Here is a 15,841-nt window from a genome sequence, read left to right on the forward strand (position 1 = left end):
TATGATGATTTTGGAAGGATTGAAGGCACCAAGGATGGTGATTTTTGCACAGAAATATAGAAGGGAATATCGGTTAAAAGAGTAATGTGAGCTGCTCTTAGACAGATATATTGTAGCTAACAGAATAGACATGATCACCTGGTGCTGTATACCCGATTGTCGCGAGGGTCTTCGTTCGTGCTGTAGATGCCCCTTCGCCCAAGAGTTTGGAAATGCCAAAATCAGATACATGCGCAACCATATCTTCATCAAGAAGAACATTGCTTGGCTTTATGTCACAATGAACGATCGGCATTGAATAACCATGATGCAGATACTCCAATGCTAATGCAACATCCACAATTATGTTCAGTCTTTGCAGCATGTCCAAAAAAACAGTTGCGAGAGTGCAACCATTTCTCGAGGCTTCCGTTAGGCATGTATTCGAGTATCAAAGCTTTGAAATCAAAACTGGAACAACTTGTGCTGATTTTGATGGGATTTCTGTGGCGGACATTTTGCAGTGTTTTACATTCAGTATCAAAAGTCTTGGAAGCTGCTTCGGTGTCTGTGTCCATGTTGAATACCTTGATGGCCACGTTATTATTGAAAAGTATTGCTTTGTAACACATAACTGAAGCCTCCTGCCTAGCAAGTTGCTCTCATCGAAACCATTCCTGGCAAGCAGAAGTTCGTGGTAGGAATCCTTTTTGGCGCAGGTAAAGGGAATGATGCATCCTCTGGATTTAGTACTTTGCTTTTCTTTCTATGATATTTTTTCCTTGCAAGTACACAAAGTAGTAGCAGCATTATTGACACAGTTGTTGGCAGTACAATCTTCAATACGTGCAACTGACCTCTCCTTGCTTTCGCAGGTTTTCTATTGCAGGCCGGGACATTCAATCTAGCAGTGCCACATAGTGCTTTGTTAATCATAAAAGATTCAGCTGCAAAGTTGGCGAAGGGGCCCCTTTTTGGAATTTCTCCTTCCATACTCTCAGGTTCGTTCATCAGCTAGATCTGCTGACAGGGCAGCTGCCAAGGATGATGCATTGAATGAGTTACGAGCAAAACGTTTGAAGCAACATGACCCTGAGGCTCACCGCAAGTTGAAAGATGCTTCTAGTGGAGGAAGTTCAAGCAATCGAAATTTCTCACACCTGAACAGGAAATCCTTCACTGCAGTGGGTCGGAGTAGATCTAGTCAGAGTGACAGTGATAGTAGGTCTCGTAGTGAAGATGAAGGATCATCAGGGGATGGCACAATGATTGACAGTGACGATGAAAGGTCAGAGGGACTAACTTTAGATGATATAAAGGAGATTACCATTCAAAAGTTGAAAATTGCAAATTGGTTTATGGAGCCGTTTTTTTATGAGTTAATTGTGGGTTGCTTTGTGAGGGTTGGAATTGGGAGGTCAAAATCTGGGCTATCTACAGGCTCTGCAGTTGAATATCAGAGTGCACAACGACCAAGATTACAAAATAATAAGAATATTATTAAACTAACAAAAATGGCAGAACGGCTACAAAATCCTAAGAGACTACATTGTGAATAACTTATTCTCTAACTAAATTACAAGCTCTATTTATAGAGCAATAAACCAAAGAAATCCTAATGCGTATATGCCAAAAATACCCTACTACAAAATCAAATCAAATCTCTAATTAATTTCCTAAATAAACCTAATAAATTCCAACACCCCCCATCAAACTCATGGCGGTACACGACATGAGTTTGCCAACAAGCAGATGTGGATGCAAGCCTCCAAATTCCGATGCCGATGCCGATTTCCGATGCCAATTTCAATACGAAATTCCATCGGTGCAAGTGCAAGATTTCAATGCCAGTGCAAGATTTCTATGCCAGTGCAAGATTCCAATGCCAGTATCAGTGCAAATGTCGATGCCGATGCCTAACAAACAAACAAAAAATCCAACCAAATATTTTTTTTCTTCCTTCTTTCTTCCTTTTTTTCCTTCTGTGCGATTCCTTCCTCTTTTTTTTTACCTTCTGTGCGAACCAACGTGCGACCCAACATCACCAACCTCCTTCCTTTTTTTCTTTTGTGCGAACCAACATCACCAGCCTCTTTTTTTTTTTTTTTTTTTTTTTTTCCACGAGGGTACGGTTGTGGACGGATCCAGATGCAGGGTGGGGCTGGAGAATGCAGAAATCCTAGTGCGATGGATTCACCAAATTCCTTTTTTCAAAAAACAGAATTTTTTTTCCCTTTCTTGAAGACTACCAAGGACAAACTGAAAACCAAACCAGAAAACGTAAAAAATCTACGGACAAGACTAACACAATTTGACGGTCAATACCGAAATCCAAAGACAAAGAACATAAACAGAAATCCAAAGACAAAACGAACAAAAACAGAGTGACCAAGAACAAAGGACACAGACCAAAGCGGAAGCGAAAGCCTAAACGAGACCCAAACTAAACCAAAAAACAAAAAGCAACAAAACAAATTGATACCAACAAGAACGGATTGAACCATAAGGATCGAACCCGCTCTGATACCAAGTTGAATATCAGAGTGCACAACGACCAAGATTACAAAATAATAAGAATATTATTAAACTAACAAAAATGGCAGAACGGCTACAAAATCCTAAGAGACTACATTGTGAATAACTTATTCTCTAACTAAATTACAAGCTCTATTTATAGAGCAATAAACCAAAGAAACCCTAATGCGTATATGCCAAAAATACCCTACTACAAAATCAAATCAAATCTCTAATTAATTTCCTAAATAAACCTAATAAATTCCAACATCTGCATGGTCCGGAATGTTGATGCTTCAGATACTGATCGACAGTACAAACTAGAGAACAAAACCACACTTAAGTATCTGAATGTTGTTTAGGGCAATGAGAACTCTGCTGCCAGGTGGCAGATGGCTATGATTTCCAACTCTGTGCCACTGGAGGAGGAGTTTAAACAGTGGGTTAGAGAGGCGGAGAGAAGTGGTGGCCAGTTGCTAAGCAAAGAGAATGTGTTGGAAAAGGAGGCCATAAAAAAAAAAGGAACTCATTTGTCTACTCAGCCGCAACCGTGAAGCAGATGATACAGGAGAAAAAGTCTGCTTCGTCAAGGCCATTAAACATTGCACTTGAGAAGGACCGGTTGAGGAGGGGGAGTTAGAAGTTGCAAAAAGTAAGCAAGACGATGCAGAGGTGGAGAGGATCCATACAAGATTGCAGCAATTAGAAGCACGCCGGCAATCACAGGGGAAAGATAGCAAGGCTATTAGGCTTGCTGAGATGAACAGAAAAAAAACAGGGTTGCATAAAGAATTAAAACCTAAGAATATAGGTTTGAAAGCGGGGGAGGCCGGTTATGATCCTTTTTCAAGAAGATGGACTAGGTCAAGGAATTACTGTGTCAAAGACCGGTGAACAAAAAGGGGAGGCAGATGCAATTGCCGAGGCTGATGGAGCCTTGGCAGATACGGAACAGCAGTGGTGGGAGCAGTAAGGGCCGGTATGGCAGCTACTGCAGCGGCTCTGGAAGCTGCAGCTGGTGCGGGGAAGCTGATTGATACGAGTGCTCCTCTTGATTTTGGAACAAAGTCAAATGTAAAGCACAATTTTGAGGTCCCAATGTCATTGGCCGCTCTTCAAAAGTTTGGCGTGCCGCAAGGAGCTCAGGAAGGGTTCGTGGCAAGAAAACAGCGAATAGAAGCAACGGTTGAGTGTCGAGTCCCAGAGAATGACGGGCAGAGGCATGCACTGACACTTTCAGTTAGCGACTACAAGAGATGAAGAGGGCTTCTCTGAAATGCGCTCGAGCCCGAATAACTGCCACAGATGCAATATAGACATCATCTTCACCAACAAAATGAACAGGTTGCTAAGCAGTAAGTGTGATGGCATGTTGAGGTCTTTATAACGAGCATTGATTCCCAATTTTGAATAAAACATAGCGTGTTTTATTTGTCTAAAGAGAAATCACAAAATGCAGCTTGTGGGACTTGATATGTAGAACCTTAAGATTGCTGTTGTTTCAATAGTAAGTCATGAGTTCATATACAATTTCTTTTCGTCATTTTCTGGATGGATGAATTCGGTATGTTTTCTCGAGCGCTGCCGTATAAAATTGAAACTCGGCATTGTTTTTGTTGATACAAGCGATATTTGAGGTGGTACAGGATCTTGGGTGAAACAATAAATGTGTTGAAGTTTTGAGACTCTTGTCCCACATCAGGGAAACAAGATTCCCAATGACCTTTATATATGTTTTGTCTTCTACAATATTAGTTAGGTGTTGGACCATTTGGAATGATGATTGAGGCTTGGGCTACTAATTGTGTGGATTAGGCTTGATGATTGTACCATAATGTTAATATAAATTAATCTGATCAATTAGTTTTAATTTCGAATTAAGTTTTTAATTAAAATTAATTAAAAACGTTTTGATTAATAGACACAACTCCTTGGAAAGAGTTGTAATTTCGAATTAAGTTTTTAATTAAAATTAATTAAAAACGTTTTGATTAATAGACACAACTCCTTGGAAAGAGTTGTACAGCTTCAGATACATCCAAAATGTATTTGAAGAGGTATGAAAGAGCCCATATAACTGGAGTCCTTAGTTCCATCAAAAATCATCTTTTAGCCTTCCTTTTCTTTCGTACAAACTTTCCAAAGTGAGTAAACACGAAACACACAAAGCATTTCACTAGAATTCTATAATCCAGTGCGGGTTGTAGAATTAGGTAGTTGTATCCTGGTCGAGCAGACGTTGTAGAACTACAAACACAAGAGTGAGACGGAAATACTGTTCGAAGGACATAACTTTTGCACTAGCCTCTACCTTTGATTCATTCAAGTTAGTATCATTTTAATTTTTTGTATTTATTGTGTATCATTCTGTATTGCAAGTATTATTGGGTAATAGAGTATAAGTATATCAAGTTCTGTTATTTCTGTTTCTAAATTGTTCTCCAACAAAATGCTCGTTCATTGTTGTCATATCTCGAGTACAAAAAGTGAATTGAAAACGGAGCGTTATACGACCACTCCCGGTCTCTAAATGATTGCTCATTGAATGCATATCTCAAGTATTTTTTTTAAATTGCTTTTCCTTCTCCAAAAATTAAAAAAAAAAAATGCATTGATAAGAGAAATTAACCACCACCGCAACAGTTGAAAATAAAAAGGTATTAACCACACTAAGTGAACGCATTTTTAAAGAAATAATATAACCACACTAAGTGAAAGCTGATCCGTCTCTGTACTCAGTCAAATACTGGTATCAAACCTCAATCTCTAATGGTCTATGATAAATGATCGTCAGCGTCGTCCTTGTCGTCATCATCATCATGATCGGCATGATCATCATCATAATCATGAATGGCATGATCATCATCATCGTCATGAACAGCATGATCATCTTCATTGTCATGATCGGCATGATCATGATCATCATCATAAAATTTGTTGATGGCCACATCATAACGGATGGAACCGTAATCAATAGACGAAAAGCTGAAGTTAATACGTTTGTCAGATACTAAACGTACCCCTGTTTTCTCCACCCTGATGAACCCAGTCTCAGTGTCTCGGGCTTGTACAATAACATGGGCGGAGTCGCCGCCTTCCAGTTTGAAGTCGTCGTTTGAGAAATGTCCCATCCAAAGGTATTCTTCCAAGCGAGCAGGCGGGCAGATATCGGATACATGGGCATGAATGCAAGTGCACTTGGTATGATTAACAACAGAAACGGAATATGTCAAAGGAGAGTTCAACTGATAAGGACGACAAGAGAAGCACACAGCCAACGCTTTTAAATTATAACCGATTTCATGAGGCACTTGAAAACAGACTCGGTCACCCTTCTTGTTGACATTATTGAACCAAGTCGGAATATGATTTGCTCGAAGATAAATATATCCAGTACCAGTCCATCCCTATAGCATGTTCAACAAGATTTGTATGAGGTATATGACATTGAGAGAGAGAGAGAGAGAGAGAGAGAGAGAGAGAGAGAGAGAGAGAACCTGTAGTGTGCTATCCTTGAATAGGAATTCAGTGATTCTGTTGTGCGCTCGCATGCCAAGTATCATACCAGCGTTTAACGCCCTGTCCAAGCCCTGAAACTCAATGAGATTGGAGGAACCATCTAGAGCCACAACTCTCGGCCATCCTGATAAATTTGGCATTCTTTCTAGTGAAGTGCAGTCATTCATACTCAGGAGACTTAAATTTGGTGGTAAATCATCAGTGATTTCAACCAGGTCTTCGCAACCATTCAGGCTTAGGGGGGTGTATTCAATTGAGAATGTGAGAGATTTTAATGGATTTATAAATCCATGGATTTTTATGGAGTTTAATTGATTTGTAGAGATTCCATATAAAATTTTGATTCAATTCCCTCGAAATCTCATGGGAAGAACAAGAAATTTAGCAGATTCCAACTTATAAAAAGTATTAGGGAGATTCTTAAGCATTTTGCAGCCTTCCAAATTTACTAAAAATAGACTCTTCAGATCTCCAATCGATTCGTGAACATTAGACAATCTCTTACAACCTTTGAGTATTAATTTCTCAAGATTTGGGAGTTTTGAAAAGTCCGGTGATCGTCTTAGGTCATGGGAATGGCTGAGATTTAGAATCTTCAACTTGTCAAGCAACTGTTAGACAAAACCAAATTAAAAATCAAAATCAAAAACCAAAAAGAAGATAAAGAGAGAATGATGTTTTGCACAGAACTTGGTACTTACCCCGGATTCTTCACAAAGAACTTGTCTGAGGCAGCTATATCTCATGTCAATAGCAACTATATTTGGTTGACACAAGTCTTTTGGTATGAACTTTAGAGGGAATCCACGCCAGCACAACCATTTTAATCTTTTGGAAAGACATTGATATCCTCCTGTGAGCTGAATGTACTTGAGTTGGAGCAATCTGAGTCTCTTCATATTTGTAAATGCCTCAGTGCTGAAACTACCCTCCTCATCAAGACTCGGCAAATTCAAAGACAGTCCTTCAATTTCTTCAGTTCCCTGCTAACCAAAAACAGGCTCGAAATATGAGAAGGTTTTGCATGCAAAAAAGTTCGATTGCTTACGTACACATATATGATTCTCTTCTATTCCTTACGCATTTAACATAAAGTTCAATTGGTAAAGTACTTACAGAATTGTCTATCAATAAAGCTTTTACATCTTCAGGACGCCACAACCTACTCCGTTTTTCAGGATACTTGGGATTTTCTGCACGCACGATTTCTCTACCCATGTCCCGAAGCAAATCGTGCATCATTAGCTTGTTTTTTCTATTAACAGTTACAAGGCACCGTCCATGGAGGACCTCGATTCCTGCCATTGCAGAAAAGCCACAACCATCCAAGATCTGCATGACATCATTCTTTTCCATCCCAATAAAGAAACAAGATATATCGCAGAATATCTCCCTCGCGTAATCATCATTTAGCCCGTCGTAGCTTATTTTCAGCTGTTCATGAACTTTTCCAGGAGGAATTTTTTCCAGTTTATCCAATGTACTTTTCCACTCTCCTATGCTTCTTTTGAACAGGGTAGATCCTAAAACTTGAAGAGCCAATGGCAATCCTCCACAGTAATCGACAACGTCTCTTGCGAGCTCTAAATATTCACTAGGACAACACTTACTTCCGAAAGCATACCAACTTAGGAGCTCAAGAGCTTCTTCTTGTTCCATTCCTTTCGCCGGATATATCTTATCAACTGCAAATTCTTGTAGCATATGTTCGTTTCTTGTTGTGATGATAATTCTGCTCCCCGGGCCAAAAGAGTGGCGATTTCCAGCTAATTCGCGCAGCTGCTTCACATCGTCTACATCATCAAATATGACAAGTACTTTTAAGCGTCGAAATCTTTCCCCTACCAAGGCGGTCCCTGCAGCAACATTGCTTACCTTTGTCTTGGTCGTTTGTAAGATATCTGAAAGAAGTTGGGTTTGCAATTTTTCTACTTCCTTTTCCCTCACTTTTTCAAGGAAACTTTTATGCTCAAACTTGTCATAAAATTCGTTATAAACAGCTTTGGCAATCGTTGTTTTTCCTATTCCACCCATGCCCGAAATTCCAATCACACGAACATCATTTGAGTCTCCGACGCCTAAATATTCACTGATATCTAGCATTCGAGAATCTATTCCAACTTGGTAGGGCGCTACATCTAAGTATGTGTTGTTCAGCTTCTTAGTGACTTCACTAGTAATCATACTGATCAACTTTGCGTCATCCCACCTGGCATTAGTCGAGTTGAGAGCAAAACGAAGATTGTTATACAACTATAAGACTAAATTGAACTAATACACAAAATTATTCATCCTGACTAGAGATTTTTATTTAAGACAATTTTCTTTGAGATGTTTTGTTTAAACTCAGCAAACATCAAGTAAAATTTAAGTTAAAATTTAAATAAGAAACACAAACAAACAAAACCCAGCATCCCCTTCCATTCGCCGGCGTGGCTTCCCTGCTGTGATTAGTGTAGCCTTAAAAGTTTTAAGCTTTATTGTATGATTTTATTAAGAGAGGACTAAGAATTCACAGTTGTATGTATAAACATGATCCGAAGAAGGGAAAGGTTTTCCTTTATTTTATTTTATGTTGCAAAGATACTCACACGGATACGACGAAATGCGTCACACCAACACAAAAAATCTCAACAGGTACGAACACAAACACAGCTAGGACATGACAATTAAAGTCTAAAAAATTTAAAATAAATATTACATAAGTTTTTATATTTACGAAACCGCCCGAAATGTTAGGTGTTATAAGTTTTTATATTTACATATATGCCCCAAAATATCTTAGATTAAAGGTTTGTTTTTCTTTTTCTTTTTATTTTAAAACTTTAATCCTTGAAAAAGATTGAAATTTGATAAAAATATGGTGTCAAACTAGATATTGATAGAGTTACGTTAATGCCTGAATTCATAAAAGAAGAAATTAGTAGATACCCGTCTAAAGTGTTTCTGTGATCCCAGCCAAACAAATATGAAGCTTTAGTAAGAGCAACTCTCCACCTTTCGACCTTCTTTTTATGTGTATGTTTCAGAAACGATTGTGCAAAACTACCAGTCTGTTTCCTGACATGAGAAGGGTCAACATGATAGAATATCGGCAAAACTATTTGCCCCAGCGTGTGTCTACACGTCATGATATGAACCAGCTCTTCGAGACACGATCTGGAGTCCGCGTACCGACTTGAGAAGACGATGAGAGAGATCTTAGAACCTTGGATTGCCCTCACTAGTTCATTGGTTATATCTTCGCCTCTTTTTAGTTCTACGTCGTCAATAAAGGCGTTGACTCCAGCATTTGTTAATGCTTTATAGAGGTGGCTTGTGAAGCTTTTACGTGTGTCTTCGCCTCTGAAGCTTATGAACACATCATAGAGCGAACCTTTCGAGAAGGAGAAAGACAACGAGGAGGACAAGGAGGTGGAGGATGATGAAGATGAGGCTTTAGCAATCGTTGTTTTTCCTATTCCACCCATGCCCGAAATTCCATTCATGCGAACATTATTTGAATCTCCTACACCTAAATATTTACTGATATCTAGCACTCGAGAATCTATTCCGACTTGGTAGGCATTACGTCCAAGTATGTGTTGTTGAGCCTCAAAGCGACTTCACTAGTAATCTTACTGATAAGCGCTGCTTCATTCCTGGCATTAGTCGAGTTGAGAAGCAAAACGAAGATTGTTATACAACTACAAGACTAAATTGAACTAATACACAAAATTATTTATTATGACTAGAGATTTATTAATAAGACAATTTTCGTGCGATGTTTTGTTTAAACTTAGTAAACATCAATTAAAATTTAAATTTAAATTTAAATAAGAAACACAAACAAACAAAACCCAGCATCCCCTTCCTCCGCAGCCATTCGCCGGCGACTTCCCTGTCGTGATTACTGTAGCCTTAACAGCTTAAGCTTTATTGTACGATTTTATTAAGAGAGGTCTAAGAATTCACAGTTGTATGCATAAACATGATCCGAAGAAGGGAAAGGTTTTCCTTTATTTTATTTTATGTTGCACAGATAGGGGCATGGATATGTCAGAAACAGGACACGGTTACACGAAAAATCTCAAAAGATAAGAACACGAACACAACTAGGACATGACATGTAAATTCTAATAAATTTATAATAAATATTACATAAGTTTTTATATTTACATAACTGCCCGAAATGTTAGGTGTTATAAGTTTTTGATATTTACAAATATGCCCCAAAATATTTTAGATTAAAGGATTTTTTAACTTTAATCTTTGAAAAATATTGAAATTTAATAAAAATCTGGTGTTATACTACATATTAATTATAGTTCATTGATATGTCCTTAATTCAAATTAATTAATGTGTATTTTATTTAATGTTTCCCATTAATTATTCATTTGATTTAACATTCTTTAAATTTGAAAGACTCAATTAATGTACCTAAAATGTTAGTACCGAGTATGTGCCGAAATATTTGTATCGAAATGTATATACTGAATTGTATGCACTGAAATGTATTATATTAAATTAATGCACCCAAATGTATCAAAATGTGTGCACCGAAATGTTATGACTAAATTGTATCATACTAAATTAATGTACCTAAATGTATATACCAAATATATGTACATAAATGTTAATACCGAAATGTATTATATTAAATTAATGTACCAACGTATTTGTACCGAAATGTGTGTATCAAAATGTATGCATTGAAATGTATTATATTGAATTTAATATACCTAAATGAAGAAGACAAAGTATTTCTCGATATATTGTACAATAAAAATTAATTTATCTAAATATTTAAAATAAAATATATTGAATAAAATGAAAATGAAAATGATAATGTAACATAATTAATAGATCAGAATTTGGAAGAAAAAGAGAAATAATTAAAACTTCTAAATATAATTAATAAGGAGGTGATTAATGTCAAGAGACTAAAATTAGATTTTAATCTTACTTATGATTTTAGTAAAAAGGTCATCTTTATTAAGGATTATAATGAAGTTTTTCATAATTGAAGGGAACTTTAACGAAAAGCTCCCAGTACTGTTCACTGTAACGAAAAATCACATTTTTACATTAAAAAGTCAATACTGGTACTATTCACTTTATCATTTATTTTGTCTTTATCGTTAAAACTCAAAGTTTTCAAACCATTTTCATTATTTTTTCTTAAATTGAATTGTCCCAAAATGTTTTTATATTTACAAAAAGATCCCTGCCGTGTCTTGATCGTGTCAAAACCGTGTCCGAACACTTTGGGGTTTCCCAGTGTTGGTGCAACATAGGTTTTATTGAATCTATAAACCGAAAGTAAATAAAGATACGTTAAAGCCTGAATTCATAAAAGAAGAACTTAGTAGATACCTGTTTTCGAGATGCCATCCAGCCAAATTTGCAGCAAGAGTAAGAGCAGCTCTCCACCTCGCTACCTTCTTTTTATCTGTATGTTTCAGCAACGATTGCGCAACACGACCAGTCTGTTTCTTGACATCCGAAGGATCAATGTCATAGAATATCGGGTAAACCATTTGTCCCAGCGTTGTTCTACACTCAATGATATGAACCAGCTCCTCGAGGCACCAGCTGGAGTCCGCGTACCCGCTTGAGAAGACGACGATTGACATCTTAGAACCTTGGATTGCCCGCACTAGTACGTTAGTTAATTCTTCTCCTCTTTTTATTTCTTCTTCGTCAAAAAAGACGTTGACTCCGGCATTTGTTAATGCTTTACGGAGGTGGCTTGTGAAGCTTTTACGTGTGTCTTTGCCTCTGAAGTTTAAGAACACATCGTAGAGCGAACCTTTCGAGAAGGAGAAGAACGACGAGGAGGACAAGGAGGTGGAGGATGATGAAGAGGAGGCTTCATCGGGGACCGAGAAGGATGACGAGGAGGACAAGGAGGTGGAGGATGATGAAGAGGAGGCTTCATCGGGGACCGAGATGGACGACGAGGAGGACAAGGAGGTGGAGGATGATGAAGAGGAGGCTTCATCGGGGACCGAGATGCTCATTTGGCGAAAGACAAGGCCGATAGAGAAAAGGAGGAAGACTAGGACAGCAAAGTGGTAGGACTCTAAGCAACCACATACCAGCACCATGATTGACAGCGTCACGAATTTCAGCCAGTTATCCATTTCTTAGATTTTTTATTTTTTTTTTGTTACCAGCTCAGCTGCTAGCCAACCCGCTCCAGCTACAAAACAGAGAGGATGAGCAGCTGCAGAACTACGCCTGCAAATTTAAGAATAGCTTCCTGCAGCAACCCACTTGTTAGAGTAAATATGTTTTTATTTAAATATTTAAATTGCTATGCTTTTGTCCGATGTGGCTTTTATATCTATTCTATAAAAAGAACCTTCTTGTCAAATTTTTTCCTATTTTTTTTTTTAATTTTGTCTTCATTTTTTATATACATTATTGATAAAATTAGGGTAAAATAGTAATTTTACACCTTTTCACAGAATGACAATCATATCCCTATTTTTCCAATTTTACCTTTTTTTTAAGAAAATGACAATCATATACTTATTTTTCTAATTTTACCCTCATTTTTGATACACAATATGTACATAAGAAATAAAACAATAATTATGTAATATTAAAAAATATGCACTTATTAAGAAAAATTGTTCACACATATAAAATGTGTGCTCTCTGCTAATTGGGTTTATTACAATCATTAAATTTATATAACCTAAATTGTCTTTAACCGTATCTTTTGATGAGGAGTAATTTCCTCCCCACTTTTGAAACGTGAGAAAGCTTTCTCACATTAATTGATGGGATCCCTTCTCAGAATGGTGAATCAGATTAGGTCAGATTAGGTACTTACTTTCTTTTGTTCTGTTTGAATATTTACGTTTTTGATTTGATCGTTTAGGTTTTCTTCAGTTTTGATTCTTTAAGATTTTAAGCCCTTGAATCTCTCAAACTTGCAACGTATATTTGATCGAAGAAAAAGTGGAAAAAAAACTACAACTTATATATTTTTTTAAAAATTGAGTTCTGAAATCAACATTTAGATAATATGTGAATTCAAAGGTTTTTGCATTGTTCAAGAAAGAACTTATTAGAGGAAGAAGGTTTTGGATTGTTTTCTCCTATTGAATATTAGAGTGATAACTAAGACTACAAATTAATAGAAATATTATTAAACAAACGAAAATGTCAAAACGGCTACATAACCTTAGGAGGCTACATTGTGACTAACTTACTCTCAAATGAATAACAAGCATGCTATTTATAATAAACTAACCATAATCCTAAAAGATAAGAAACCGAAATCCTAATGCTAACGGGCTAAGCCTAGAAAACCAAAATTCAAATAAATCAAAATACTAATATTTTCCAACATCCCCTGTCAAACTCATGGCGGTATACGACATGGGTTTGCAAACAAGCAGATGTGGACTAGCTCCGTTAGGCGGACTGTCAGGCATGCAAACTTGACTCGACTTGACTGGCGAACTGGAGAACTGGTTCTTGTTGGCAAGCTAATTCTGGCTAACAAACTGATTCTGATTCAAACTGACTAGTGTTGAGAGTATGTAAAGAACCCGTCTCTAAATGGACGAGATTTCCATATCTCAATTATAGCAACGAACAAACAAAACACAAACACTATCACTCGAGTGGTCACAATTCCAAGCACTCGAGTAATAGTCACAAAACAATCTCAAACAAGCCAACAACTCGTGTGGGCCTTAAACACATCAAACCAAAAAATGGGCGGTAAACAGCCTCCAACCCATTTTTCCTCTTTGCCCATGTAGGCCAAAACCTCCAACAATTTTTTTCCTACTTTTTTTCTTTTTTTTTCTTTCTCTAATATAGAAGCAGCAATGGTGTAATCCATGGAGATGGAAATGGGTGCAGGTTGGTGGACAATCTGGATTTGGTACAATGCGGTGACTGGGCACGATGGACAGCAGCGGTAGGCTTGGATGGGTTTCTCAGCAATGGTCGATGGATCGGGCGGTTCGGATTTAGTCAAATGTGGCGGCGGGTACTAGCATGGTGGGTTCTTGCAAGTTGGGTTCAACATAAAAGCCTAAGGTAGAGACGAACTTGATCCGAGTTTGTGATTCTCGAGTCAGAGCTTCATTAAAACCGTCGTCAAACAAATTCTTTTTCTACACGCTTTTCTTTACTTTTTCTGCAACCTAAGCCAACGACAAATGAGAACAGAACAACAAACAAACGGACGAGACATACAAATTGATTGATACCAAATTGAATATCAGAGTGCACGATAACAAACTAATAGGGATATTATTAAACAAACGAAAATGTCGAAACGACTACATAACCCTAAGAGGCTACTGTTGAGCAAAAATTGTACACAATATGTAAAAAAATAATTTACTCGACATAATTTCACCCTCGTTCATTTTGTCGAAGAGGGTTTTATTAATTTGAGTTCGACCCATTCTAGGCTACGTGCCTATTAATTACAACCTTTCTTTTGGGAAAGGAATACCCTTTGATTCTAATATGAATAAATCGTAACTTGGGGATTTGGGTGTTTATTTGATTTTGTGACTGCACCTAAGTAGAGCCCTAGATTGCCTATGTACCCTCGTTGAGGGATCAAGTCACTCGTAGTTCCTTGGTATTTGGTACTTGTTTGGATTTGATGCCTTGTGCAATTTTAGCACGTGCAGGCGAGGACTTTGAACCATTGGAGCGATTGATGCCTTGTGTAGTTTTAATTCGTGCGAGCGAGGACTTTAAGCTGTTGGAGCGTTTAATACCTTGTGCAATTTTAGCTCATACGAGTGAAGACTTTAAGCCATTGGAGCGATCAGTGTTCTAAAAATCTGCCTAGGCGCTGGGCGGTGGAGCTCCGACCCGATTTAGACCAAAACATTCAGTTAGGCGAGGAGGATATAGGCGGCCGCCTATGCGCTCACTAGGCGCCTGAGGCGGGCTAGGCGGCGCTAGGCGGTAGTCTAGGCGGTTTGAATCTAGCTGCAAATTCCAAACTTGCTGCAATTTTCGCAAAGATCTACAACTTCCGATCTCTTACGTAGCAACAGAGACCCGGAAAATTTTATGTAGCTCGTATCTGTGAATATGAGGAAAGAGAGAGTGCGAAGAGAGAGAGAGAGAGACTGTCGGTGAAGATAATTTCATAATTTCTGCAACTCATCTGTGAAGATGAGAGCAGAGAAGAAAGTGCGAAGAGAAAATGCGAAAAGAGAAAGAGAGAGAGACTAACATTTCTGTGTTGGTGGTGCAAGTTGAGGACTAAAAGCTTGGGTGATGTGAAAGAGCATGGACGGTTTGTGATTTTAAAATTGAAAACCATGGACTTTGATAGTTTTGCGGATGGGTGATGTGAAAACCACCTTGGGTGGATGGGTGATGGACGGTTTGATGGTTTAACAATGAAAACCACCCACTATGTGGGTTTTTTATATTTTTAAAAGTTTGGGATATATATTATGTGTGTATATATATATCTTATATAAATTATAAATTATTTAGATAATATTTTGTTTTTTTTTCCTAGGCAAGCATTTCATATATGTACATAAAACTTTCATATATGTATGTTCTTATATAAGAAATAGCATATTAGTCAATAATTATTTACATTTTATATAGTAAATTTAATTAATTTATATAATATATCATAAATTTACCTAAATCCGCCTAGACCCTGTCTAGCCACCTAGGCACTAGGCGCTAACCCATCGCCCGACTAGCGCCTAGCGTTTTTTAAAACCTTGGGAGCGATTATAAATTTGATATGGCTTTATGCCATTTGAAATTTGATACGGCTTTGTGCCATTTGACCACTTTGGTAATTAAAGGGAATATGATCCATGGTGT

The 15,841-nt window shown here is 37.6% G+C and overlaps 4 protein-coding genes, 1 long non-coding RNA gene and 1 pseudogene across 5 annotated transcripts; 2 read left to right on the forward strand and 4 right to left on the reverse strand.

The window, feature by feature from the left end:
* The first annotated feature begins 710 nt into the window (after positions 1 to 710).
* Positions 711 to 3,818, forward strand: LOC139188723 (protein RTF1 homolog; annotated as a pseudogene).
* A 1,310-nt stretch (positions 3,819 to 5,128) lies between these two features.
* LOC139188768 (uncharacterized) lies at positions 5,129 to 6,245 on the reverse strand. Its single transcript, XM_070806559.1, has 2 exons — positions 5,991 to 6,245; positions 5,129 to 5,900 (listed from the first exon to the last, which is right to left on the reverse strand). The coding sequence occupies exons 1-2, from the start codon at positions 6,177 to 6,179 to the stop codon at positions 5,268 to 5,270; spliced, it is 822 nt and encodes a 273-aa protein (XP_070662660.1). The 5' UTR covers positions 6,180 to 6,245; the 3' UTR covers positions 5,129 to 5,267.
* A 111-nt stretch (positions 6,246 to 6,356) lies between these two features.
* On the reverse strand, positions 6,357 to 8,289 carry LOC139188724 (disease resistance protein RUN1-like). Its single transcript, XM_070806410.1, has 3 exons — positions 7,129 to 8,289; positions 6,714 to 6,995; positions 6,357 to 6,623 (listed from the first exon to the last, which is right to left on the reverse strand). Exons 1-3 carry the CDS (start codon positions 8,194 to 8,196, stop codon positions 6,357 to 6,359), a joined length of 1,617 nt encoding a protein of 538 aa, XP_070662511.1. The 5' UTR covers positions 8,197 to 8,289.
* A 538-nt stretch (positions 8,290 to 8,827) lies between these two features.
* Positions 8,828 to 9,619, reverse strand: LOC139188769 (toll/interleukin-1 receptor-like protein). The gene has a single exon (XM_070806560.1). The coding sequence runs from the start codon at positions 9,498 to 9,500 to the stop codon at positions 8,838 to 8,840; it is 663 nt and encodes a 220-aa protein (XP_070662661.1). The 5' UTR covers positions 9,501 to 9,619; the 3' UTR covers positions 8,828 to 8,837.
* LOC114827777 (toll/interleukin-1 receptor-like protein) lies at positions 9,507 to 12,229 on the reverse strand. Its single transcript, XM_070806558.1, has 2 exons — positions 11,369 to 12,229; positions 9,507 to 9,653 (listed from the first exon to the last, which is right to left on the reverse strand). Exons 1-2 carry the CDS (start codon positions 12,136 to 12,138, stop codon positions 9,560 to 9,562), a joined length of 864 nt encoding a protein of 287 aa, XP_070662659.1. The 5' UTR covers positions 12,139 to 12,229; the 3' UTR covers positions 9,507 to 9,559.
* Positions 11,969 to 12,371, forward strand: LOC139188772 (uncharacterized). Its single transcript, XR_011572051.1, has 2 exons — positions 11,969 to 12,069; positions 12,172 to 12,371. It is a non-coding gene; the product is annotated as an uncharacterized lncRNA (long non-coding RNA).
* Positions 12,372 to 15,841: the final 3,470 nt, after the last annotated feature.

The sequence above is a fragment of the Malus domestica genome, chromosome 10 (genome assembly GCF_042453785.1).
Source record: "Malus domestica chromosome 10, GDT2T_hap1".
NCBI classification, from domain to species: Eukaryota; Viridiplantae; Streptophyta; class Magnoliopsida; order Rosales; family Rosaceae; genus Malus; species Malus domestica.

Excerpts from the sequence above, each read along its gene's own strand:
- LOC139188768 (XM_070806559.1), bottom strand. The coding sequence starts at position 6,179 with ATGAATGACTGCACTTCACTAGAAAGAATGCCAAATTTATCAGGATGG. Across the intron at positions 5,901-5,990 it reads TCAAGGATAGCACACTACAG|GGATGGACTGGTACTGGATA; the intron begins GTTCTCTCTCTC and ends AACATGCTATAG.
- LOC139188724 (XM_070806410.1), bottom strand. The coding sequence starts at position 8,196 with ATGATTACTAGTGAAGTCACTAAGAAGCTGAACAACACATACTTAGAT. Across the intron at positions 6,996-7,128 it reads CTTTATTGATAGACAATTCT|GGAACTGAAGAAATTGAAGG; the intron begins GTAAGTACTTTA and ends TTTGGTTAGCAG. Across the intron at positions 6,624-6,713 it reads TTCTTTGTGAAGAATCCGGG|TTGCTTGACAAGTTGAAGAT; the intron begins GTAAGTACCAAG and ends TTTGTCTAACAG.
- LOC139188769 (XM_070806560.1), bottom strand. The coding sequence starts at position 9,500 with ATGAATGGAATTTCGGGCATGGGTGGAATAGGAAAAACAACGATTGCT.
- LOC114827777 (XM_070806558.1), bottom strand. The coding sequence starts at position 12,138 with ATGGATAACTGGCTGAAATTCGTGACGCTGTCAATCATGGTGCTGGTA. Across the intron at positions 9,654-11,368 it reads GGATGGCATCTCGAAAACAG|GAATGAAGCAGCGCTTATCA; the intron begins GTATCTACTAAG and ends GACTAATGCCAG.